Source organism: Tenrec ecaudatus, chromosome 9, assembly GCF_050624435.1.
Source record: "Tenrec ecaudatus isolate mTenEca1 chromosome 9, mTenEca1.hap1, whole genome shotgun sequence".
Taxonomy (NCBI): Eukaryota; Metazoa; Chordata; class Mammalia; order Afrosoricida; family Tenrecidae; genus Tenrec; species Tenrec ecaudatus.
Genome location: NC_134538.1, coordinates 34697204 through 34723084, shown reverse-complemented (window position 1 = coordinate 34723084; position 25881 = coordinate 34697204). Strand labels below are relative to the sequence as shown.

Genomic DNA, 25881 nt, shown 5'->3' with positions numbered 1-25881 from the left:
ATGGACTAGTATCAGACATATGGGCTAATATCAGACTTATGAACTTGATCAGGACTGGGCTGGGATGTTTTCTCAATATCCAATTGCTTTTTCCTATAAAACTCTCTTTTATACACATATGAGTACATCTGGATTTATTTCTCTAGTCAATCCGGTCTAACACATTGTGGAACACACCATCCATTGCTTATATGGGAAGTTCAGGATAAAACTAAAGACTGGAGCAAGTCCACCAGAGTCTAAATAAGATCTTGAGTCTATCTCATCTGAATTTTGAGAACATCTAAAAAACATTGACCACTAATGACAGAAGATCTGATGAGCTGTGGAAGCAAAACAAGAATATTTAGTGACCATTAAAAAGACAGGAAAGAGATAAAAGCTCAAACTGATGTCAGACAAAACTCTGAAACTTGAATTTAACGGTAGAGTAGCTCAATCAAATGGAAGAAACCGTGAAGTAAAGAGCTGGATGGGAAATTTCAAAGGGCAGCTTGAGAAGACAGTCAAATATTATCATGAAATGGACAAACCAAAAAGGAAGAACACGTGCATATCTTAAACTAAAAGAACTCAAGGGAGAAAAAAAAATCAAGTCTTGAGTTGCAATACTGAAAGATTCCATGGTAAAAGATGAGGCAGGAAGCATCAAAATAAGATGGAAAGCATATTCAAAATCATTGTACCAAAAAGAACTAGTTAACAATCCACCATTTCAAGAGCAAGAACCAATGGGGCTGAAGGAAGAAGTTCAAGCTGCACTGAAAGCATTAACCGAAAATAAGGCTCCAAAAATGGATGGAACGCTCGTTGAAATGTTTCAACAAGCTGACAAAACACGGAAAACACTTACTGGTCTATGCCAGGAAATTTGGATGACAGCTACTTGGTCAACTCATTGGAAGAGGTACGTATTCGCACTCATTCCAATGGAAGGTGACTGAACAGAATGCTCACATTATAGAACAATATTACTGATATCACATGTAAGTAAAATTATTTTGAAGATCATTCAACAATTGTTGCAGCAGTCCATTGATAAGGAGCTACTAGTTCAGGCTGGATTCAGAAGAGATCTTGAAACAAGGGGTATATCATTGGGACATATCAGGGGATATGGCAAATGGATCTTGGCTGAAAGCAGAGAAAACCGAAAAGATGTTTACTTGTGTTTTATTGACTGTGCCAAGGCATTCAACTGTGTGGATCATAACAAACTATGGATAGTCTTGAAATAAATGGGAATTCCAGAACATTTCATTTTGCTTATGGAAAATTTATACATGGATTGAGAGGCAGTTGTGTGACTAGAACAAGGGAATACTGTATGGTTTAAAATCGGGAAAGGTGTGCTTCAGGGTTGTATCCTCTCTCCATGCTGATTCAATCTGTATGCTGAGCAAATAATCAGAGAAGGTGGATCATGAAGAAGGATGTGGCATTAGGATTAGGAAAGGCTCACTAACAACCTGAGATATGCAGATGGCACACACTGGCTTGCTGAAATGAGGAGGACTGGAAGCACTTGCTGGTGAAGATCAAAGGCTACAGTTCTCAGTGTGGATTACAACTCAATGTAAAGAAAACCAAAATCTCCACAACTGGACCTGTAGGTAACAGCGTGACAAATGAAGGAAAAATGTCAGTTATCGGGGATTTTGTCTTGCTTGGACACACAATCAATACATATGGAAGCAGCAGTCAAGAGATCCAACGACACATTGCATTAGGTAAATTGGCTGCACAAGACCTCTTTCAAGTATTGAAAAGCAAGGATGTTACTTTTTTAAAATTTTTAATTTAAGGATGTTACTTTGAGGACTAAAGTGTTCCTTATCCAAGCCAGGGTGTTTTCAATTGCCTCATACACACTTAATGCAAGTTGTACATTGAATAAGGAAGACCAAAGAAGAATTGATGCATTTGATTTATGGTGCTGGTGAAGAATATTGAAGGTACCATGGACTAGCAGGTGCATAAGCAAATGTGGTGAAGGAAGCTGATGGTGCCCAGCTATCAAAAGATATAGCATCTGGGGTCTTAAAGGCTTGAAGGTAAACAAGCGACCATCTAGCTCAGGTATGGATCAGATATCAGGCATCAAAGAACAAAACATCATATCATTGTGAATGAGGCAGAGTGCAGATTGGGACCCAAGACCCATCTGTAGGCAACTGGACATCCCCTTACAGAAGGGTCTCAGGGAGGAAATGAGCTAGTCAGGGTGCAGTGTAGCAATGATGAAACATACATCTTTCCTCTAGTTCTTTAATGATTACACACACACACACACACACTATCATGATCCCAATTCTACCTTACAAATCCAGCTATTCACTGGTACAGATAAGAACTGGAAACACATGGAATGCAGAACAGATAATCCCTTCAGGACCAGTGGTGAAAGTGGCGATACCAGGAAGGTGGAGGGAGGATGGGGTGGAAAGGGAGAACTGATTACAAGGATCTACATATAACTTCCTCCCTGGGGGATGGACAACAGAAAAGTGGGTGAAGGGAGATGTCAGAGGATGTAAGACATGACAAAATAATAATAATTTACAAGTTATCAAGGGTTCATGAGGGAGGAGGGAGTGGGAAGGGAGTGGGGAGGAAGGAGCTGATACCAAGGGCTCAAGTAGAAAACAAATGTTTTTAGAATAAGGATGGCTAGAGATGTATAAATGTGCTTGACACAATGGATGGATGGATGGATGGATTGTGATGAGTTGTACAAGCCCCCGATAAAATGATTTTTAATTAATTTAAAAAATTAAAACAAAATAAAACGTACCACAGACTGCCAAAAGAACCAACAAATGTGTCTTGGATGAAGTCAGAATCCTCCTTAGAGGCAAGGATGGTGAGACTTAGGTTCATATACTCTGGACATGTCAGGGGAGGGCAGTCTCTGGAGAAGGGCATCATGCTTGGTAAAGCCAAGGGACAGCAAAAAGGAGGAAGGCTCTGGCCAAGATGGGCTGACCCAGTGGCTGCAACAATGGTCTCAGAGAACAGTTGTGAGGCTGGCCCAGGACTGAGCAGTGTGTCCCGTTGTTGTTCATAGAGCCGCTGTGGGTTGGAACGCACTGGACGCTGCGGCAGAGGCTAGGACAGGATAAGTGGCCAAAGGCTCTAGACACGTGAAGCTGAGAGGCTCTGACGTGGCATTAAGACATGTCTGCTACAAAGGCATAGGATAGATTTTCTTTCAAAACGAGGCTTACTCCCTTTGCATTTATTGATGCAATATGATGGGTGGGTGTAGTCCTCACTCTGGCATCTTATTTTATGTTATGCTTTCTCTATTGAGTGCCTCCTTTGTTTTGTGGCTCCCTGCTCTCTGGTGCGTGTGTATGTAAGCATGTATCTATATTTTCCTTCCGGCTATTTCCCCACAAGTGAGCATGCGATTTCTCCTGGAACCACCAGGCTTTGTCAGGACAAGATGTGTCAGATATGGTAAGATGTGATCTCATGCATAAAGCCTACGACTCCACACACCAATGCACTCCCTCTTTGTTTCACTGCTACGCACACGTGCACAGCTTTAGTGAGACAATTCCTGAGAGAGCTTCGATTTGATCAGGGTCATTGAGAGCCAAAAGCTGCATGAAGAATTTCTCATGTCTGAGGCCAGGAGGAGTGTTCTGCATACCAGCTCCATGGCCCCCGTGGTCTCAAGCCTGGCTCCTTTCCACTGCCCACATAGCCCAGTGTAAGGGAGGCACTCGCTCTAGGGCATATTTCCAGCTCTAGCTTCACTCCTTTGGGGCACAGCATCAGATGAGTCAGCACAGAGTGTGGCCAAGTATTCCTGGAATTCTTACCACCGTAGCACAGCTGGCAACAAGCTAACCATGTATGGACATGACACAAAAATGCCCTTATATCCCACTAACCCAAATGAAACCTTCTTGTGTCAGCTGCTGCCGGGTTGGTTTTGATGTGTGTCAGAGAAGAACTAAGCTCCATAGGGGGAATAGATGGCCAGGCCTTTCTTCTGAGGGGCTCTAGATGGAGTGAAACCTCCAACCTTTGGCAGTAAAGACCATTAATCATTTGCACCACCCAGGGACTGCATATGACATGTTCCTCTTCTTAATGTCCCTTCACCCAAATCTCACTCTAATGTCACTTGATGTGTTACACAGGGTTCTCTAGAGAAACAAAACCAGATTGCTAGTAATTTTATATATATTTATAAAGATAGATAGATAACACAAGAAATGAACAGTGAAATTATAAAGCAGTACAAATGGCTCAGTGCAACTCACTCCCGTGAGAGAGTTGTGAGACACTGGCAGTCCTTCAAGTCTTGAGGGCCACCAGTTCGTCCTCTGTAGCGAGAGCTGGGCTATATATCCCCAGGCAACAAACAGCAAGGCAGGTCCCCAACTGTCACTAACCGTCAGTCCTCAGCTCCAGAGATGTGCATTCCAATCATGTGGTCTTAAAGGGACCTCAATTTAAAGCGACACAGTCCACCGGCTAATCATCCCACAGGTAGTGTAGCCTGTAAATTGAGACACAGAACAAGCACAGCTGGTCAGATGATCAAAGAGCAAGAGACAATAAAAGCGAGACTCACCAAGCCATTTATCTCTCTGCCCTTCAATTAATCTCACTTGTGTTTATCGGCCAGGCTGGCACAATAAACTAACTATCTCGCTTGACATGAAGCAAAGGAGACCTCTTGGCAAAGAAAAGAGAGTGGTCTCAACTTCAGCAAAACTACTTACCATTGAAAATGTCACAAAGCATACATACTCGTGTGAACACACTGTCAGTTCCCCCATGGCACAGAGGGGTCCAAAGCTTACGTTTTTGTAGCCGAAATTCCATTTGTGCCAACAATAATTTCAAAAACAAAAATAAGTTGCTGTTGTTTTATTATTGGGGGCTCATGCAATGCTTATAACAATCCATACATCCATCCTTTGTGTCAAGCACATTTGTATACCTGTTGCCATCTTCATTCTCAAAACATTTGCTTTCTTAAAAATAAGTCTCAAGGGAAATGTGATGACTCCATATTCAGAACAAGAGGACTCCGTTGTTGAATATGAATGCCGAATGCTACTCTCAGGACATACCTGCATGCTGTGTTTCCAGACAGATGTTACACCTCAGGGCGTTTGGCTTAAAGTTAAATTGTGCCATTGAGCCGATTCCAGTGTAGAGTGGCCCTACAGGACAGAGTGGAACTGCCCCCAGAGGGTTTCCAAGGCTGCCACTTACCAGGAACAGATTGTCCCATCTTCCCTCACAGAGCAGCTGGGGGGTTTGAACCACTGACCTTTCAGTTAGTCATCAAGCGCTTAGTCATGGCTCTGCCAGGTGTCCTACGAGAACATAAACTGCAAAGTTAAATGCAAAAAAAATCTAACAAAGTTCTATTTTAAATGCTTCCTGGTTCATTTAGATTTCTCTGCCTTGGTGGTGCCTGGTCCACCTAGTGAGCTGACGCAGCAAAGTTGCAGAACCTGCGACCCAGAGGAGATTGGTCTTCCCAAGTGTAGTGCTTTCCAGCATTGGTGGCGAGTTGGTCTGCAAACAAGGTCACCCCTTCAAATCCACCCAGCTCTCTGCAGGAGTGAGATGAGGCTTTCTACTCCTGTAAAGTTACCTTCTCAGAAGCGCATCCTTTGCTATGGAGTCACCGTGGGTCAGAATGAACTCGGTGGCAGTGAGTTTTTGGTTTGTCCTACAGAACTTCCTGCAGTGATGGGCAGCTTCTGAATCTGCACTGTCCAATACGGTAACGACTGGCTGTTTGTTGGTACGTACTGAGCCTTCCAAACGTGGCCAGTAAGACTGAAGGATGGAATTTAAGTCTTCTTTCAGTTTAATTAAACAGTCTTAACTGGCTGCTTAAATTTGGAGCCACGGTGTAGGGGAAGATGACACAGAAGGAAGGTAGGAGGAGGGCAAGATAGCCAGGGAATCAGCCTGGGAGTGTTTGGGGGCAGGAGGGCCCAGGAAGGACTAGCTGTGCCCTGAGGGCTCCTGCAGGACTCTTCTGTTTCCTCCTTCTCTGCCTTTTACTGAGAAGGCAGAGAAGGTCAGCCAGGGGTTGGGCTAACTTACCCAGGAGGTACAGTAGCTGGGTCTCCCTTGAGAAAGAAAAACCCGAGAACAAATGGTTGCATTCGAAGATGGTGTTGGCAGAGAATAGTGACCACACCAGGAACTGCCAGAAGGACGGACGGATCTGTCTGAAAGAAGCACAGCCAGAGTGCCCCTTGGAAGTGCGGATGGCAAGACTTCGTCTCACGGACTTTGGACATGTTCTCAGGAGAGACCAGACTCTGGAGAAGGACATTGCGCTTGGTAAAGTAGAAGAGAAGCCAAAAAAAAAAAAAGAGGAAGATCGTCAGTGAGCTGGATGGACACACAGGGGCTGCAACAGTGGGGCCAAGCCTAGAAATGACGGGCCAATTGTGAGGATGGCACAGGGCCTGGCAGAGCTTCAGTCTGTTGTACATAGCGGTTCTAAGAGCCGGAATTGACCCCAGGGCACTTAACTAACAACAGCATACACATAGAAGAAAATTATATGAATTATATACATATATTACAGACATATAATTTTCATAGATCTCCACATAACAAATATGTACAACATACACTAAAAGATTTAAAAGTTATATTTAATCACTATTGGCATCAAGATGAATAGTATATATCAAAATAATTTCTTTGACCTGAAAGTTCCTTTTTCTTTCTGCTGACATATGCGTATGCATATGTATGTTGTTGGACTTTTGGCGGAACGAAGCACTGCCAGGTTCTGTGCCAGTCTCACAACTGTCATTATGTGTGAGCCCATTGTCGCAGCCACGGCGTCAACCCATCTCATTGAGGCGCTTCCTCTTTTTCGCTGAGCCTCCACTCTATAGAGCCTGATGTCCTTCTCCAGAGATCGGCCTCTCCTGAACGTGTCTGTATTAGGTTGGGTTTGCAGGAGAAGTAAAACCAGTGATGCTCATTTACATATAAAAGGGAACTTGATATCCAGAAGGCGCCCCAGCCCAGTCCAACTCAAGTTCATGGGTCTGATGCTAGCCAAGCCCTCTGCAGACTCACAGAGCTGCAGCAGTGAAGTGGGAAGCAGGGAGCTCACAGGCCAGTGGGTGCTGAGTCATATGGATCCAAGGTCAGGGGATATGTCACAGGACGCTGACAGTTCTCCAGGTCAGCAGCTCACATGGGGTCACTCTTGGAGGCAGACTCAGTGAAGTCCCAGCCAGGAGGAAGCGAAGAGCCAGAGAGAAGAGAGAGAAGAGCCTCACTCTCTTTCTTACCCCCTCAAAGCAGCAGCATCAGGCTGTGACCTGATTAATAGCTTCAAGTTAACAAAAAATTAAATGGCTACAAATATCCAAAACATGGGAACAAAGTCTCACCATCCCCAATGCTAAGGACATGCTGGTGCTCATCCAACAGAGGTTTGTTTATTCTTCTGGGAGTTCGTAGTATCATTCTTCACCAGCGCCAGAGCTCAAAGGCATCAATTCTTCTTTGATCTGCATTATTCATTGTCCAGCTTCCAAAGGCATCCAAGGCAACGGAAAAGAGCATGGCATGGGTCTGACAGGTCGCCAGATTAGGGATCAGGGGGTTGACTCCACCAAACGCCTACCCTAAGCGAAAATTAGCTGGTCATGCCACAATAAAGGGGTGGGAAAGGAATCAGGCTCACATTAGACGTCCGAGGGGACAATTCAAAGCGGACCTTGCTCAGATCCTGGGACATAATACATCACACGCGTAGTCCTGAATATAGCATGCTCCTGAAACGGAGCATGCGCAGACTACACTCACCTACTTAGGTGCAGGCGCAGGTCAACCTTCACAGGTCAACCTCACAGGTGCCCATGAACTTAGCCATCAGGCATGGTAATACCCACAACCACGCCCCCTCAAGGAATGTAGGAGGGGATAGCAGCAGGGCCAGCTGTGTGTCTCTTGGTGGTTCCGCTCTGCTGGCACCACGCTCTGGTTCCACTCGCTGCTTCAGACACTGGTTTCACGTGGGTTTTAGCGCTCTCCGGAAGTGGCCTTCTTCAGTGGGGAAATCTTGCACAACCTCCTCTCAGCTTTGCATGCTTTCCAGAGATAGTGGGTACCCTTTGAGACTGTAATACCTGAAACTCCCCTTTCCCTCCTAAAAGTAACTCGGATTATGAAAGTGCTTCTGCCCCATGAATCCTTTCAGCGTTGAGAAGAACCAAGGTAAACCAACCCAGAAATCTAACAGGGCAGACGCACCTTAATCTTCAACATGGCATTTTTGTTTTTTCATGCTTTGAGGAGCAGATTTCCCCAATGCAATACGTGATTGGGTTTCCTGACTTTCGCAGACCTCGATTGTGAATCCCAGGAAAATGCAATCCTGGACAACTTCAGTCTCTTCTCCATTTATCATGATGTTGTTTATTGGTCCAGGAAGGAATCTTCTTTTCTTTACAACAACAACCACAACTCCAGTTGGTGCTGACTCATAGCAACCCGACAGGGCAGGGTAGAGCAGTCCCTGTGGGCTTCTGAGACTGTAACTCTGTACAGGAGTAGAAAGCCCATCTTTCTCCTGCGGAGCGGCTGATGGTTTCAAACTACTGACCTTGCAGTTAGCAGACGAACTTGTAACCATTAGGCCACCCAAGGCTCCTTGTTTTCTTTAAATTGAAACATCATTCATATTGAAGGCTGTCCTCTCTGATCTTCATCAAGTCCTTTTTGCTTTCAACAAGATTGTGTCACCTTCAAATCACAGCTTGCTAGTGAGTCTTCCTCCAATCCCGATGCCATAGTCTTCTGCACATGGTCTAGCTTCACATGCTATCTCTTCAGCAAACAGAGTGAGTATGGTGAAATGTACACCCCTGGCATACACCTTTCCTGGGTTTCTTTTTAATTGAACTTTTCAGTGTGAAGTAGGTGAAGGTTTACAGAGCAAATCATCTGTTGTATATTCACTATCTCATCAAACCTCCCAATGTCTTGACCTTTCTTTGGTGAATTGAAATCACACGGTCTCCCCTTGTTCTGGTCCAACAACTGTCCCTGGCTACAGGTTCCACATGAGCACAATAGATGTTCTGGAATGACAGTGCTTTACAATGTTACCCATGTCCCAATGTTCTGATCTACGCAAATGCCTCCACATTGTCAATAAGACACAAAGATCTTTGTCTAACTACAAGGATATTTATTTGGGGGGAGGGGGAGGATGGCTGTTGTCTGGGGCCCACGGAAACCCTGAGGTGAGAGGGGGAGGGCACACAGCGCTCTCACACTGTCTGGCTACCTCCCTTTGAAAGAGCCCTTCGGCCAGAACAAGGTCTCCCTGGATAGCCCCACACACTCCTGGGCTCACTCCCAGGACAGGTTTGAAAAACGATTCTGCCTTCTCTCTGCCTCAACCTGAGGGCCACTGTGCCAGCACAGGAAGGGATGGGCAGTGGTAAACTCATCCAACCCCCTTTTACAGAAGAAGGAGCGTGGGCGCAGAGAGGTTGAGGAGTCCGTCCAAGCGCACACAGCTGCATCCAATCCTTGCTCAGGTTCCCAGGCTCAGAGTTATTTGTCCCAGAGCTCTGGAGCCCCTTCCTCAGCCACTGTGGGACCACGAGAGGGCACAGGTCGGCATAGCGTCATTCCTGAGGGCTGTCCCCCTCTTCCCCGTTCCTGCTCCCCCCAAACGCATCCTCCTACATATCTCCTTTGTGCGTGTGTTGGGACAAGGGCCTCCCTCCCCTCGCAGGGAAGGAGGGAAAGTACCCTGAGCCCGCGGACGCAGGTCCCTAACCCGCGATGGGCGTCGCGCAGGAAGCCCGCTCCCAGCGCGCCGGACCGGCGGGAATGGAGCTCGGCTCCTTTAAATCCCGCCCGGGCGCGCCCGAGCGGAGCCGCGCCCTTCCCGGACCCGCAGCCCCGGCCCGGCGCGTCTCCGCCACTCTCCGCCCCGCGCCTCTGCTCCCGGGAGCCGGCTCGCGCCTCGGGCCTCCCGGCGCGGCCATGAGCCGCATCTACCAGGACGGCGCCCTCCGGAACAAGGCGGTGCGGAGCGCGCGGCTGCCCGCCGCCTGGGACCCTGGCGCCCACCAGGGGTAGGCCCCGCCGCCGCCTCTGGGAGCCACCCCAACTCCGCCACCCCAACTCCCCAGGCTGCGGGTGGCACGGAGGAAGGGAAGATTGGGGTGCCCACATTGCCCTCTCGGGCCCGCGCCCCGCAGCCCGAGCTGCACCCCCTGAGACAAAGATGCGCAGGGCCACAGGCCGGCTTGCCCGCGGGCTCGGACCTGTCCCGACCTCTGTCCCTCCTCCAGCGCGGGCCTTTGCACGGGTGCCCACCCCCTCTAGAAAGGACCGCGCCCTTGGGGTGCCGGTGGGAGTTGGCGAGTCCAGGGCAGAGTTGGGTGCAGGAGAGCCCGCCCCGGCGGATATCCAGATCCTAAAAGCAAAGGAGCCCTTCCAGTCAAACTGACACGCCACTCACACCCCTGCCTGGAGCCGATCCCGCGCACAGCGACCTGGGAGCACGGAATAGAACCGCCCCGTGCGTCCCGACGCTGTCAGTCTTCAGGAAGCAGGCTGCCCAGCCTTTTCCTTTGGAACAGCCGGTGGGCCCCTGTTTTCTTTTAGCAGCCAAGTGCCTTAACCATTGTGCCACCAAGACTGCCTGAAACCCAAATGCTACCTCCTGTTTTGTATGTGGTGGTTGTGACAAAATAAGAGTTGTTTTCCAATCGTGATTTCCTCCCCCCACCCCACACACCTTGTCAGCCTCTCTCCCATTTCTGCATTCCCAAAGAGGGAGCCTCTGGTGCTGATTTTATGCAGAGTGGAACCAGAAAACCTCGGGTTCAGCTGATCTCACGGGCCACCCTGCCATCTCAGTCTGGTCAGGAAAATCCTAAGTCCCCGCATCCCCGTTTCTCCAGCTCCACCAACCACTTCCGTGTTAGGTTGTTGAGGAGCACTGCTGGCGTAGTATGCTGCTAACCCAAGGTCAGAGTTCAAAACCACCGACTGCTCAGGGGAAAGTTGAGGCTTTCCACTCCTGAAGACATTGACAGTCTGGGAAACCCACAGGGGGCAGTTCTGTCCTGTTCGAGAGGGTCACTAGGGGTCAAACTTGATGGCCCTGAGTCATTAGGTCGTCCCCTATGTGATGTGAATGACAACAGAAATATATGCACGGCTTTAAAGTCAATGAGAAGGGATGATCATAGATAGCCCTTTAGAAACACCCCCCCCCTGCCCAAAATTGTTTTTCGGTTAATAAAAAGGCAACATCCTTTATATGTAGTAAACGTTTTGATAGTTTACAAAAACCCTTCGTGCCCACGGTCTTTGTCACCTGAGGAGCAGTGGGGAGTGCTGAATGTGTTCTCTGCCTATTGTATGTAAGACTGAGTTCTGGGCTCTGCAGGGGGGCCCATTGCTTGGTCTCAACAGCACTGCCCTCTGGTAGTGCCCTCACTTGCACACCCACTCTGGGATAATAAAATCCACCCCTCCCACCGCCCCCCATCCCCCCACCCCCACAGGTCAGGATCTTGCTTCGCGGATCTTGGGCCATCACACTGGAAGGGGGCTATTTTCTGGCAGAGCTGACCCATCCCTTCTCTTCCTCTTGTCTCAGGGGCAACGGGGTCCTGCTGGAGGGAGAGCTGGTGGATGTGTCACGGCACAGCATCTTGGATACCCACGGCAGGAAGGTGCGCTGCTTCTGGGGTGGCAGCTCGGCGCTGGCTTTAGTCCTTCCAGAAGTCGCTCCCTGCTCCAGGCTCTGCCAGTGCCGAGGACTGGGGAGGGATGCAGCTTCTTCACTGAGTGGTGCACGGGGTGTTGGGAGATGTGTCCCAACACCAACACCAACCAAATGTGGCTGAAGATGGGAAGGGATCCATTCAGGCCATGCTGGGCAGTGTGTGGCCAGGAGGAAAGGCCCGGGTCGTAGCTCAGAAAACAGACCAGGCCCTGGACCCAGATAGTGTGATTGGGCTGAGATTGGGAGCCTGAAAGCAGGAAGGGGTGAGGTGGATGCTTCAGGACTCAGCTTGTGGATGCCCTGAGGAGGGCCTGCAGGGGTGACTTATGAAAGGAATGGGGCCAGGAGCCTTGCTGGGCATGGAGTAGAGGAGGGGAGGAAGGCAGGATGGGTGGCTGGCTCTTTGTTCTTAGAGTCTAGGGCCCAGATCCCTTCCCTCTGGCCTGGTACTTCCCACTGCCTCAAAGTAGCAGGCAAGGTCAGAGAGGGCAACCAACGACCTCACCCCTCCTGGGTACCAGCTCTGATCCTGGGCAGTTGTGCGCATGCCAGCCCTTGGGAGTGGGTTATCATAAATGTACCGCTACGTTTGTTGTTTGCAGCTCTATAGAAGCAGGGCGGCTCTTGGCACCGACTCATCTTTTTTCATTGCTGTTTGCGACTGGGCATCTAAGAATGTTGGGCGTTTACAAAGCAGGTCACCTGTGTGGACCTGGATCTCCACTGGGTGCACATTGGTGGCAGGGACTATGGGAGAGGGCTGCTGTTTTCTGGGCTTTTATTTCCACGCTTCATGTGACCTCTCCGTTGTTGACAGTTAGTGACTTCCCATCTCCTTGGAGCCCCTGCCACTGTTGCTCTCTCTCATGTCCAAGGTGACATCTTACACAGCCATCTCTTTGCTGTCGCTCGTTGCTGCGCCAAAGGATCCCTGCCTGTCTGCCAAATAGAATCCCAACCCAGAGCGCCAACTGAACGGCTGCCTCCAGCGGATGCTGCTTGTTCTGAGTGTCCGCGCCACCCCATGGCATGACCCGGATATGTTGACAAGGTGACTCGTTGATAGTAGCACCCTGTCAAGGTGGCCAATGGTGCTACCCAGAGCCTTTCTCTCTACCCCATGAGAACGCCCCCCCTCCCAGCCCCCCACTACTTTGATGCCAAGAAATGCTTTGCTTCGCCCTTCCTGGCCATGCCAATCTGGAGTCCTGAGCCAACCTTCTCAGGAGAGTCCATGTGCACGCCCATGCTGAGGCCGAACTTCTGCTAGGGCTGACTTGTGCCCAGGCAGGCAGGGTGCTCTCCTCAGCCCGCTCCAAACTTGCTTCCTCCAAGTTTCTTGGTGAAGCTAGAGCTAAAAAAGCAATGTCCAGTCAGGTCGAGCTCCTCCCTTGGCCATTCCTGACCTCCCTCATCCATATCCACTCACCTCGGCTAGATCCTCAGGAACGCCAGTCCGTCGTGATGGGCTCTCCGACCTACCCCTTCTGACTGCCCCTCGCTCCAAAGCTCATTCCTGCCCTGTTGCCAACTTGTTTCCTGAGAGACCCTCTGGGGTCTTTGCTGCTCCGAAGGATTCCTTCTTATTTACCAGATAAGCTCCCAATGCCAACTGGGGATCTGCCTCCAACTGATCACGCTTGCCTTCCTAGCCTCGGCTTCCCCAGGTCTTGGCCAAGTGGCTCAAGGCGCTCCACTGTAGGTGGGACTCTAGATTTCTGTGTACCTGTCTTGTGTTTAATATCTATTCTAGTCCCTTACCTCTGCACTTGCAGGTCTCTCTGCTCTCTGAGACTTCACCTTCCTCAGCTCTCCCAGGAAGTGGGCATCTCTTCATCAGTCTGCTGGCATCATGCATTGGCCTTTTCTTGTTAGACTAGCCGGCAAATAGCAGCTAGGGTTCGCTTCCCGCTTAACACCGTGCTTGCTCCTCCCCAGGATCCCATTGAAGCCTTGCAGCATTCCTAAGGGTAGCCATCACTTCACCCCTGGCTCGCAGAGGATCCTGGAGCTTGGGAGGCTGGGAGTGATTTGTTCCAGGTCATGAATCTGTTGGAAGAGGCAGAGGGGCCACTGGGCCCAAGGTCTTTCTCAGTACCTTTCCCATGACACGTTGGCTGTATCCACTTCTGCTTTATGGTGTTCGGGGTGCTTCATGCTTTGTGCTTGGCTCATGGATTTTTGCATGTACTTTCTATCCTGGTCATGTGCAGGCCTTGTGCCCACCCTACTATGGACCTCTAAACCTCAACTCGCAGCCATCTAGTAGATTCTGACTCATACCAGGCCTGTAGGACAGAGTAAAACTGCCCCCTGTGAGTTTCAGAGAGTGTAACTGCTTCCAGGAGTAGAAAGCCTCCACTTTCTCCTATAGAGTGGCTGGTGATTTCGAACCGCTGACCTTGTGGTCAGCAGCCCAACATGCAACCCACTACACCACCAGGGCTCATTGTGTGCTCTACTGAACACATGAATGAATAAATGAATGAATATTTGAATGGGGGACATCAGCCCAGCTTGAATATTTTTTAGAGCTGAGGTGGGACTTGAGGGTTAAGGTGAGGTTGAGGAGGGCCACGCCCAGAGCCCAGGGGAGTTGTGTGTTGAGGTGAGCACAGTGATGGCAGCCTCCTCATTCTCTCTCTGCCGGACCACAGGAACGCTACTACGTGTTGTATGTCCAGCCCAGCAGCATCCACCGCCGCAAATTTGACCCCAAGGGAAATGAACTTGAACCCAACTTCAGCGCTACAAAGAAGGTGAACACGGGCTTCCTCATGTCATCATACAGTAGGTATCCTTCCACCCTTCTCCCTCAGGGCCCTCCCACAGGGCGTTCTTCCTTGGCCCCTGAACCTCTCAGCCCCTAGATAATATCTTCCCAGGATGGTTAGCCTTGAAGCTACCTTGGGACCAGGGTCCTGTCTAGCTTTCTATTTCCCTTCCATCTTCTCCTACAGGCTACAAGACCACCCATGACCTGGCTCTGGACTCTTAACTGGTTGTGTCCATCTGTTTAGGTCATGCTTCTTAGTGGTTTGATAAACACTAAGTAAACAGTCTCCATTTTGTGATCTGATGTGAGTGGTCAATCCATTGGAAGAGGCATTTATTCCCTTGTGGGAATGGCCTGCATCCAACAGCTGTAGATGTTTTGGCAAAGCCTACCCTTTCTTGATCCTGTATCTGATTTGTCATCCTCTGACCTCCTGGTCTGGGGACTTGAGCCAGCAGCCTTTCATCTGACTTGCCGATTTTGGGATTTGTTAGCTTCCATTTTGAATTATGGCATTGGCAAACATATTGACTATACCATGGACTTCCAGAAGAACAAATCAAATTGTCTTGAAAGAAGTAAAACCAGGAGGCTCTGTAGAAGGGACGATGTCTAGACTTTTATCTTGTGTACTTTGGACATGTTATGAGGAGACAATAGCCCCAAGAGGAGAGTATCGTGCTTGGTAAAGTGGTGTCAGTGAAAAAGAAGACCCTCAGTGAGATGAATTAACACAGTGGCAGCAACAATGGGCTCAACCTTAGCAGCTATTGTGAGACTGGTCCAGGACGGGGCCGCGTTCCGTTCTATGGTACATAAGGTCACTGTGAGTCGGAGCCGGCTCGAGAACACCTAACAATAACAACAACCCCCAAAACCCTGCGAGCCAGCAGCCTGCTGCCTGACCTGCTGCTTTGGGGTTCTTCCGCCCTTGTAACCATGTAAGTCAGGAGAAGCTTCCAGTAAGAGGGGATCCGTAGAGCATCTGGAGACCACTAAAGTTTGTTCCTGCTTCAGCAGATCCTCCCTACCTCTCCCCAAATCAGTAAGACTCAGGATCTGGAGAGATCCCTGCCTGGCCTCCATTGTTTCAGGAGGAAGGCAGAATTCTGTAGTGAGTTTGGAGACTGACTCGTTGTGTGATCTTAGAGCAGTAACTTAACTTCTCTGAGCACAGGTTTTCTCATCTGTAACATGGGAATCTTAAAGATGGAGTAACCCTCACTGAGATTTACTGGTCAGGAAGATACTGTGCTGACACATGCTTTACAGGCCTCATTTCGTTTACAGCTGCTGTCAGTCCTGTCAAACAGGCACATTTTCTCCCTCCTTTTCAGGCGCAGGGCAATGAAGTAATTTTCTCTAAGCTCAGATTCATGAGTACCCACAGGCCTGCTGTGCAGTCTGTGAGGGGTGACTGAGGCAAGGCATCTAGAGCACTCAGTCACAAAAGACGCTCTGTGGGAGTAGCAGAGGGAGGAGGAGAGTCGGGCATAGGAGGAGGAATGGAAGGGGTAGCTGGCTAACTCCATGAACAACTGCCCCCTTTGCCATGAGACCAGAACTGGAGCGTGCACAGCGACCATTACCGAACAGCTGATTCCTCAAAGACACTACAGGAATCCTGATCTAAACAGGGATTATATGGATCAGAAGTTCAAATTCTCAGGGACTCCAGACTTTCTGGAGCCATGGAGGCTAGATGAACCCCTGAGCCCAGGGCCCTGAGATCATCTTGAAACCTGAAACCAAACATAGGTATCCCCGAAAGTTTTTTAGTGAAGACTGTTTTGAGCAGTCTGATCAGTCAAGATCAATCTAGATCAGTGGTTCTCAACCTTCCTACTGCCATGACCCTTTCATACAGTTCCTCATGTTGAGGTGACCTCCAGCCATGTTTTCATTGCTACTTCATAATTATGGAAAAATGTAATTTTGCTACTGTTATAATTGGGATACCCCTGTGAAAGGGTCATTCGACCCCCAGGGGGTCGCGACCCACAAGTTGAGAACTGCTGATCTATAGGGTATTAAATTGACAACAGCTACTCTTGTGGATTAGACAAGAAGCATGGGGGCGGGCAGTGAGTTTATGGTGATGCAGAAGGGACACTTGGGGAAAAGGAGGCCGGGCATGGCGCCACAACTTGAAGAATGTAATCAATGTCACTGAATTGCTGGTTGGGGTTCCAGTTCATACGAGCAATGACTGATGACTGGTGGCAGATAAGTTCTCGTAGTAATATCGTCTTAGTTTCGTGAGGTACCTTCAGCAAAAGGCATACTTCTATGTCAGGAAAAACCATTTTGAGGTCAGGGCTAATATAAGATTTTTAGCAAAACTTAGATGAACATCTTCTAAAATCACCGAAGCTTCGTAACATAGATAGGCTGTCCTACGTAAAACAATAGTTTTTAGAAGCACCAAGAATTTTGAGGAATGCTGGAAAAATTTACGAAATGAACCCCAAGAGGGAAGACAGTCAACCCGGTGAATGAAGAAACAGCGTCCGAAGAGCAGACACTGGTCGAAGACTATAGGATGACCATTGTTAAGGTAGCTCTTGGAGTTGAGCTCTCACTGGCTCGGCGTTTTCAGTGGTAAGTGATCAAGCTTTGGGTTGAACGGTTTCTAAAAGCACTGCATGAAGATGGGCTGGCTCGAAGGGCTGATCTTTCCAACAAAGCTGAAGCTCCTGAGGACGAGCCTTGCCGCTGCCAGTCCAGTCCCGAGCGAGCGGCGTGCGCCAATCGAAACGGTGGCTTCTGAGGGAGCTGCGGGGCCAGTGAAATGAAGGCAGAGAGATCAGCTGAGAAGTTCTAGTGCCGAAATTTTTGGATTCCAAAGAGGTCATATTGGTAGATTTTCTCAGACCTGGTGATTGCGGAACTTATTTTGAGGAGGATTTCAGAAAATTGAAAACCACAGTGGTGAGGAAAAGGCCAAGGAAGTTGGACCAAGGGGTAATTTTACCCATCAGCTGTGCAGCTGCTCCGTCTTTGAGGGTAGCAGAATGGCTTGTGAAAATCTCATTGGGGTGCCTTACCCCATCTACCCATGGCCCTACCCCTGGTCTGGCCCCTTCAGGCGTCCTTTTGTTTCCCAAACTCAAAAGGATATTTCAAAGAAGAATGATTTGAGACCCCAAGAAGGCCAAAGCTGCCATTTTGCCCTGGTGTAAATCAGAGAATGCAGAATGTCTGGGAGATGGAAGCGCCACCTTCCGAAGAGGGTGGACCTAAGTGTGGACGACATACTGAGAAAACGGTAGCTTCGCGATTTGATGTTTCTCTTGAAGAACATTTTCTATGACTTTCTAGCCATGCTTTTTGACTTACCCTCATATTCTCAGGAACAGAAATCAAAAGAAACGTAAAGGGGAAAAAAAGAAGAAAGAAAAGGTAAACATAAGGCCTTTGTAAGAACTTCAGGAGTCTTGGTGACATAGTGGATTATGCCTTGGGCTACTTAACCACAAGTCCAGCAGTTCAAACCCACCAGTCACTCCGAAGGAGAAAACTGAGGCTTTCTGCTCTTGTAAGATTCACAGCCCCAGGAAGCCACAGGAGCAGGTCTCCCCTGTCCTGCAGGGTAGCTTTGAGTCAAGCTTAATTCGATGGCAGTGAGTGTGTGTTTTTGTTTCTGTAAGTGAATCGATAATAACCCATCCAATGCTGTCTATCTGCAGAGGTAGAAGCCAAGGGGGACACGGACAGGCTCACCCCCGAGGCGCTGAAGGAGCTGGTCAATAAGCCAGAGCTGCTGGCACTGACGGCGAGCCTCACCCCAGACCAGACCGTGGCCTTCTGGATGCCCGAGGCACAGATGGAAGTGATGGAGCTCGAGCTGGGGGCCGGGTTACGGCTGAAAACGCGGGGAGATGGCCCCTTCCTGGGTTAGCAGTACAGCCTTCCTGCTGACATAACTTCTTGTGTGGGAGTTGAGGACTCCTGGTCCCCTTCCTGAGCCTTTCCTCGGAGCTCATGGCCACTGGCTAGTCCAGTCTCGGTGGGCCCCAAGTCACTTGATATTTATTTTAAAATTCCTGGACACATGCCTTTGGGGTCTTGGCCTGGATGCCCTGGATTCCAGAGTGTTGTCCAAGCCCATGGTTCTTGTGAGCAGCCTTATAGCCTAGTAATCTAGTGCAGTGGTTCTCAACCTGTGGGTCGTGACCCCTTTGGGGTTCAAATGACCCTTTCACAGGGGTTGTCCAATTTATAACAGTAGCAAAATGACAGATATGAAGTAGCAATGAAAATAATTTTCTGGTTAGGGGGGTCCCCACAACATGAACTGTACAAAAGGGTCGCGGCATTAGGAAGGCTGAGAACCACTCAGAGACTCCCTCACCACACCCTGGCCGAGACAGTACAGAGGACAAAGGCTGAATCGAGTCCCACAGGACCCCCCACCCCAGACGAAGCCCTCCCCTTCCCCGCAGTGTTTCCCACGCAAGGCAGAAGGCCATTCAGCTTCTCTTCTTCTTTCAGAGTCATTAGCCAAACTGGAGGCATGAACCGTGACCAGATGTAATTTTGCTGGGGATGGAAAGACAGGCACTTCCTGGACAGACAACATCATGGCCCAGAAGTCTTCAGAAGGGGCCACTGCGGAGGCCCGCGAGCAGGGAGACGGCGCAGAGGACGAGGAGTGGGTAGGTCCGGGAGACGGCTGTGGACCTGGCCTTGGAGTGCTCCTCTCTTCGGGTAGTGTTGTGGGACGAGGGGAGGACAGCAGCTCGTTTATCGGTCGTGATAAGCTCCTCATGGAATTCTGAGGGGTGAGCCCAAGCCTGACAGCCACGGTGAGGGGGACCTGGACGGGCAGTGTCCCCGTTCCGCTGCTTGTGGCGTTGCTGAGTCACAATGGACTCCAGGGCACCCTACATCCACGCACCAGAAACATTCCTACAAGGTTCCGGGGGCACACCCTCCGTCTCAGTATCTGGTGCTGCCCGAACAGAAGCCCCATCCGCGAATGGCTTCAAGAGCAGATGTGAATGTGCTCCCCTTTGGAGGCTCTGCATCCAAACCGGGCCTGGCAGGTAGACCCTTCTGTGAATCTCTTAGTGCGCAGCGTCCATTGACCGCTGTCCGTGTCCCTTGGCATGTCTTTGCATGAGTGCCGCTGTGGCTACTTTCGTAACTCAGAAGTGATTGGGTTTAGGATCCACCCTACGTTGGATTTTCTCATTAACATAAGAACAGGAAAGGCAGGTTGCAGCCCCAAAAATAGATGTCTCAGGGGAGACAGTTTGACCTGGAACCTTTCCGAGCTGGGTCTGTCTGCATGTATGCCCCAAAGATGTAAGGAAACCAGGAGGATTGGAAGAAAGGGGTACCGAGGAGAGCCTGCAAAGGCCAGTAAATCTCTCAAGCATTTCCACTGCAAGTGATTGCATTAGCCGGGCCGGGTCAGGCCAGGCCGTGGTGCAGGCGCATGAGTGATTGGCTTCTTGTTTGAAGTAGCTGGGAAGTGACTGGGTTGCTCCTCACTAGTTTTTCCCCCTGGGTCAGCCTCCTGGTTTAGCATCAGGCTGCAGGCTCTTCACAGTTGGGTTGTTTTCCTAAACTGTATTTCACTCAAAGATTTGAATCGCTATCAAAGGCCCCAATTTGAACAGTAAAAACAAAAATGTTTCCCAACAGGAAAATGAGCCATTTATCTAGGTGATAAAGATGCTTTTTATCTATCTATCTATCTATCTATCTATCTATCTATCTATCTATCTATCTATTTATTTATTTGGGGGTGACAGAGAAAGCAAGGCCAGATAGAATTGAGAGTCTGGATTCTCTTTTGTCTTGGGACGGGGGATCTGGACTGCAAAATCACTGAGAGCTGCCGGCCTGGCTCCAGGGCGAGCCTAAGGAAGAGAAGCTGTTTACCCAAAGACTCACTAACATGCTTTTACTAAGAGCTCTCTCTTTGTGTCTCTGCCCCCTTGGGTTTCCCCAGGATGCCTGAAGTTCATGGGGGACAGCAGGCCTCCAGGGCCCCACCAGAACCTGCTGTGGCGCTGTTGAGAGGTTCTTCCACCCACTTCCACTCTGGAGCTGAAGACAAAGAGCAATCCACCTGAATCAGCCTTACCTGATCCTTCCTACCCCCATCTTGGAACACCCTTTGGATAAGCTCCTCTCGTGGGGGTGGGGGCATACAGTGGCTCAGGGAAGGACCCTCCCTGGGTGAGAATCTAGTCTTCTTAGACCTTTTCCATCCTGGCCCATGATCTGGAACTTATTTTGAGAGACAGGTGGTAGACAAGTCTGGGGCAGTCTGAGATGAACTGGCTTGGTCTTGGTGCAGAGTTGGGGAGCATCCATTGGTCAGAATGGTGGGGGAAGTTTCCAGGGGGCACTTTTCTCTGTGCCTGCGATTCTTCCTGCTTTCTTTCCACACACCCACACCGTCCCAAGCCCCACACTCTGCATTGCAGCCTCTGCTCTCCTGCTCCCAGCCTCCTTGTCCCTGTCCCTGCTTCCTTCCACTGATCCTGTGCCCCCTCCGAGTTTCCTGTCTGCTGCTTCCTTCCTGGGCTGGTTCCTGGTGAATGCTGTTCTCTGCGAGGCCAACAGTGTGCACTCTCACTCCCCATCTCTCAGACTCACTCTGCCAGGCTGCGTTTTTGAAAACACTTCTGTTGTTGTTTTGTACCTTGGGAACTTTTTAATAAACAAGTAAATTTTCAGAAAAGAATTCTTCCAGCGTGCTGAGTTCTTGTCGCGTAAACAGTGTTCCAGCTGAGTAGCGTCCCGATTGGAAGGACTCCCATTTCTCGTTGTTCTTGAACTTTGCCTTGCTGGCTAGTGTACCCAAATGCAGATCCGAGGAGCGAGAGGGAGTTAAGTGTACATGTCCTAAGGAGGAGTAAGGACTGGGGGGCACGTAGATGGACCTTGCTTGACTTGAGGAAAGACAGGGGGTGGCGGTGAGCTCACAACGATGGTGAATTAAGATGACAAGGAGTCGGGGTTCCCTAGTGGGTTATGCTTTGGGCTGCTAACTCCAAGGTCAGTAGTTACAAAACTGCTCCTCAGGAGAAAGATGAAGGCTTTCTACTCCCGTACAGCGTTACAGCCTGGAAGCTCCACCCTGCCCCATAGGTCACTGTGCGTCGGACTGGGCTGGGTAATGGTGAGTGCTTGATGTGAGGATCCATAGTCTCGGACGTTGGAATCAAATTGATAGCAGTGGTTGGGTTGGACTTGGTTAATATATCAAGAAGGAGCCCTAGTGGCACTGCCGGCTGCTAACAGCAAAGTCAGTGGTTCAAACCCACCAGCCGCTCCAAGGGAGAACGATAAGACTGTCTGCTCCCATAGGGATTCAGTTTCGGAAGCTCAATGTGTCAAGGAGTCCCTGTGTGGCACAAACAGATCACACACTTGGCTGCTAACTGAAAGGTTGAACATTCAAGTCTACTGCAAGGCTACTTGGAAGACTGGCCTGGAAATTTACTTCTGAAGAATTAGTCATTGAAAACCTTATGGAACGTAGTCTGAATTGACACACCTGTGATTTCCTTGAATCAGCATCAATTAGATTCCACCTGGGCGACCATGCCAGATGCTTTCTGTGATAATAGCTCCAGCCGCCCTCTGTGAGTGCCCCCGTGTGCTGGCACTGTGCTGGGAACTGGCACGATCTTATTTGTAATTTCCACAGCAATTTCAGGAGTACCTATGATTATTAGCTCAATTTTTCTCATATGAAACTGAAGCTCAGCAGCTTCATAACCAATATGAAGGGCTTCAAAAAAGCTGGGGGGGAAATGGAATGGAAAGTGAATACACTTTTCCCACAAACTTTCTGAAGGCCCTGCATATGTAGGAGAGGACTTCAAACCCAGGCCATTTGGCGGCAATGCCAATATTAATGATCACACCTTTCGGCTTCTGTGTGTATATTACAGAGGAAGAACGAGGCTTCAGAGAGATTGAGCAGCCGAGCCAAAGTCACTCAGCTACTAAGCAACAGAGCCAGAACTCAAATCTAGAGTTGTGTGAATGTGGTGGTTACATAATCTGTCAACTTGCTAAGGGGTGGAGTTCAGCCTGTGTGATGGAGATAAATAGCTCACTGGAGGCAGGAGAAACTCACTCTCTGTATTCCTGATGACAAGACACATGGAGTTAGGCTAGAGCCCTGGAGCTGGAGGAGGCACGTGGAGACCCCTGCTAGTGCTGAGATGCTTCCACCGCCACTGGATCCATAAGACTTGCCACCCACTGGCCTATGAGTCCTGCATTAGGCATCATTGGTTGTGTTTTGTGAATCTGAAGAGGAATTTATAGATTGGTATTGGACATATGGGCTAATATTGGACTTATGGACTTGATTTGGACTGGGCTGGGATGTTTTCTTAATGTGCGATTGCTCTTTGATATAAAGCTCTCTCTTACACACAAATGAGTGTCTATGAATTTGTGTCTTTAGTCTACCTGGACTAACACAGTGAGGCAAGACTTCTGCTCCTTCCCTGTGCTCTCCTACTGAAGAGTGGAGGGCACAGAGTTCTATGAAACAGGGTTGTCATCCCAGACTGCAGGGGGCTTGCTCAGAACCTTGACAGCTAATCTTTCCCAGCTGGGCCCACCTCTGTTGTTATCAATAGGTGAATAATTAATATTGTATGTCCAGGGTTCACTGTCATAGTTCAAACATTTGTTTGTCCTCCAACCTATTTATGACTCGGCTCAACTTAATGGCCATGAGGCTTAGGATTCATACGTTAGCTGGCCGCCTGGAAGTCAAGAGATCAAAATGATGCGTTCTGCTGCGTAACTTTGCTCCCCCGAGACATCTTTAGAGTGTTGAAAAGCAAAGATGTTACTTCGAGGACTAAGGTGCGCCTGACCCAAGCCGTGGCATTTCTAAATGCTTCATGGGCATGTGAGAGTTGGACACTGAATAAGGAAGATCGAAAAATAATCTACATGTTTGAATTGTGCTGGAAAGGAATACCGAAGATACCGCAGTCTATCAAAAGGACAAACGTGTCTGTCTTGGAAGAAGTACGGCCAGAGTGCTCCTTAGAGGCGAGGATGGCGAAACTTTGCCGTGCATCCTTTGGACATGTTGTCAGAAGAGACAAGTCCCTGGAGACGGACACGATGCTTGGCGAAGTGGAGGGGCAGCGAAAGCGAGCAAGGCCTTCCAGGAGTCGGACTGACACGGTGGCTACCACAATGGGCTCAAGCATGGGAAGAAGGCTGAGGATGACAGAGGACAGGGCAGTGCGTCATTCTGGTAGGGACAGGGTCAGCACAGGTCGGGCCTCGGGGACAACTTGAAGTCATAGGTCATTGAGAAGTAAGCCTCTCCTCTCTTTGCCTCGCAGTCTCTCACCTCAATGGTTGTCGTAGCCACCTCACTGGTGTCTTAGAGCTGCCCCGAGGCTGGGACCTTGATTGTGGGAGTGGTCAGGGAGAGGGTTGAGTGAGAGGAGGACTGGGAAGCCTGAGCAGAGGCACTAGTGGGGGCATCCTGTTGCTCAAAGCACTGTGGCCAAAGGGTATGGCAAGTTCTGTGGGCAGGTGACCATCCCACCTACCGAGGACTAGTCTTGGGAGTCTGTGGCAACACCGCACGCGACCGAGAAGAAACAGCGACTGTGGCAGGAGCGTGGAGAATGAATAGAGTTGGATGTGTTGGAGGTGGGCAGGGCACCTTAAGCATGTTCAAGATTGGGCCTTAACAAATGATCCCATAGAGCAGAGGCGGGGAATGTCAGGCCCACGGGCCAGATAAAGCCCATCACGCTTCACCAAAAGAAAGCAACTCCAGCCATCACATTAGGGATGAGCTCATACAGTGTTTGACTAGTGTGGCTTGCAAACCAGGTTATGAATATCCAACTGGCCCTTGACAGACAAAGGTTTGCCATCCTTACTGTAGAAGGTGGTATGTTTCACGTGACTGCAGGGAACCTGGCGAGGGCTCCAGTGGTTGGTTCTACAGCTCTGGCAGTAGAGGTGGGAAGAAGAAATGATTTGAATCAACAGGACTTGGGGAGCAAGATGCCCAGATTCTGGGCGAATGGAGGTACTGGAGGGTGGGGGTGGGGAAAGCCATAGTTCCTGTAATTCTAGGAAGTATTGGGAGTCGAAACCAGCACTCCCTGGGAAGGGAAAGCTTGGGGGTAAGAAGTAGGGTTCTAGGCTTAGCAGGTATGGCCACTGAGGCAGAGCCCTATCCTGGCACTAGGAAGTGGGGAGCTGCTATGGCTCAGGCTGTGTGGGTGTCCAGGAAACTTTCTGACTCTGGTAGAAGAGCCAGTGCTACCAAACTCAGCCTCAGGCTCCCACGAAGATGGTGAGGTCATGACCTTTGACTTCTCACCTTGTTTAGCACTGGCTCAGGTATCAGGCAGGCCCAGCTAATGGGTGGAGCATTATTAGATGCACATCTCGGTCAGGGAAACAGGCAGGGGATAAAATCCTGTTCCAGGGCACCCCAGATGACGGATTCAACTGTGCTCCCCCCCACCCTCACCCCCGCCCCAGATGGATGTTAAAAATCCCAACTCTGGTTGTAGGAGACAAAAGAGAACATACACACCCAGATCTCAAATATTTACAGATAACCTTTGTTTAGCATTGAAGAGGACAAAGACAAAGCCCCGCCCATCACCTGGACGAAGGAGGCCATCAGCATGAGGTCATAATGGAATTGGCATCTTGAATAGCACATAGGAGTTGTTTGGGGCACAAGAGACCCACCAATTTCAAATACAATTTAAGAAGAGCATTTAAGTCTTAAAGAGGACAAAGGCACATCATCCAGATGAGGGAGCCCTTAGTACAAGATCGTAATGGCATTCAAGGGTTTGCTGAGATAATGAGCTATAAAAAGGACATCAGAGGCCAAAGGAAATGGTCTGACAGGCATTCTGTTGACAGATCAATGCCTCCTAATTGGGGTAACAGACACGAGCCTGAGACGGTTGGGGCACATTCAATAAGTTGGGAAGATTAGACTAGGGCCTTCCTACCAAGGCAGTTGGGGCATGACAGACAGAAACCCCCAGCAAGGTCATCTTGAAGGACAAACCTAGGCAGGACCCTAAGGGAGGGTAGCCCTCCCTGGCTGGCTGGAGAGGGTGTGGAAGTAGGCTATGTTCTAATGAACCCTGCCTGCGGGCAAGACCATCATGGTTAATGGTCAAAAGGAATTCAATGGGAGCTTAATTCCTGTGGGGACTCTGTAAATGGATTTGGGGCCTTCACTGTCATCCAGAACCTCCAGCAAAAGGGTTGCTTGAATTCAAGCTCTAAGACGGAGGGCAAAGGAAACTGTCACAAAAGCTCAATTGGT

The 25881-nt window shown here is 49.4% G+C and overlaps 1 protein-coding gene across 1 annotated transcript; it reads left to right on the top strand.

Moving 5' to 3' along the window:
• Nucleotides 1-9804: 9804 nt before the first annotated feature.
• LOC142456736 (arpin-like) lies at nucleotides 9805-21261 on the top strand. The gene is made up of 6 exons (XM_075557971.1): nucleotides 9805-10115; nucleotides 11654-11729; nucleotides 14440-14572; nucleotides 18248-18454; nucleotides 19053-19216; nucleotides 20521-21261. Exons 1-5 carry the CDS (start codon nucleotides 9820-9822, stop codon nucleotides 19076-19078), a joined length of 738 nt encoding a protein of 245 aa, XP_075414086.1. The 5' UTR covers nucleotides 9805-9819; the 3' UTR covers nucleotides 19079-19216; nucleotides 20521-21261.
• The last annotated feature ends 4620 nt before the right edge of the window (nucleotides 21262-25881 follow it).

Coding starts and splice junctions, on each gene's coding strand:
- LOC142456736 (XM_075557971.1), top strand. CDS start 9,820: ATGGGCGTCGCGCAGGAAGCCCGCTCCCAGCGCGCCGGACCGGCGGGA. Junction 10,116..11,653: donor GACCCTGGCGCCCACCAGGG/GTAGGCCCCGCC, acceptor CTCTTGTCTCAG/GGGCAACGGGGTCCTGCTGG. Junction 14,573..18,247: donor CTTCCTCATGTCATCATACA/GTAGGTATCCTT, acceptor GTCTATCTGCAG/AGGTAGAAGCCAAGGGGGAC.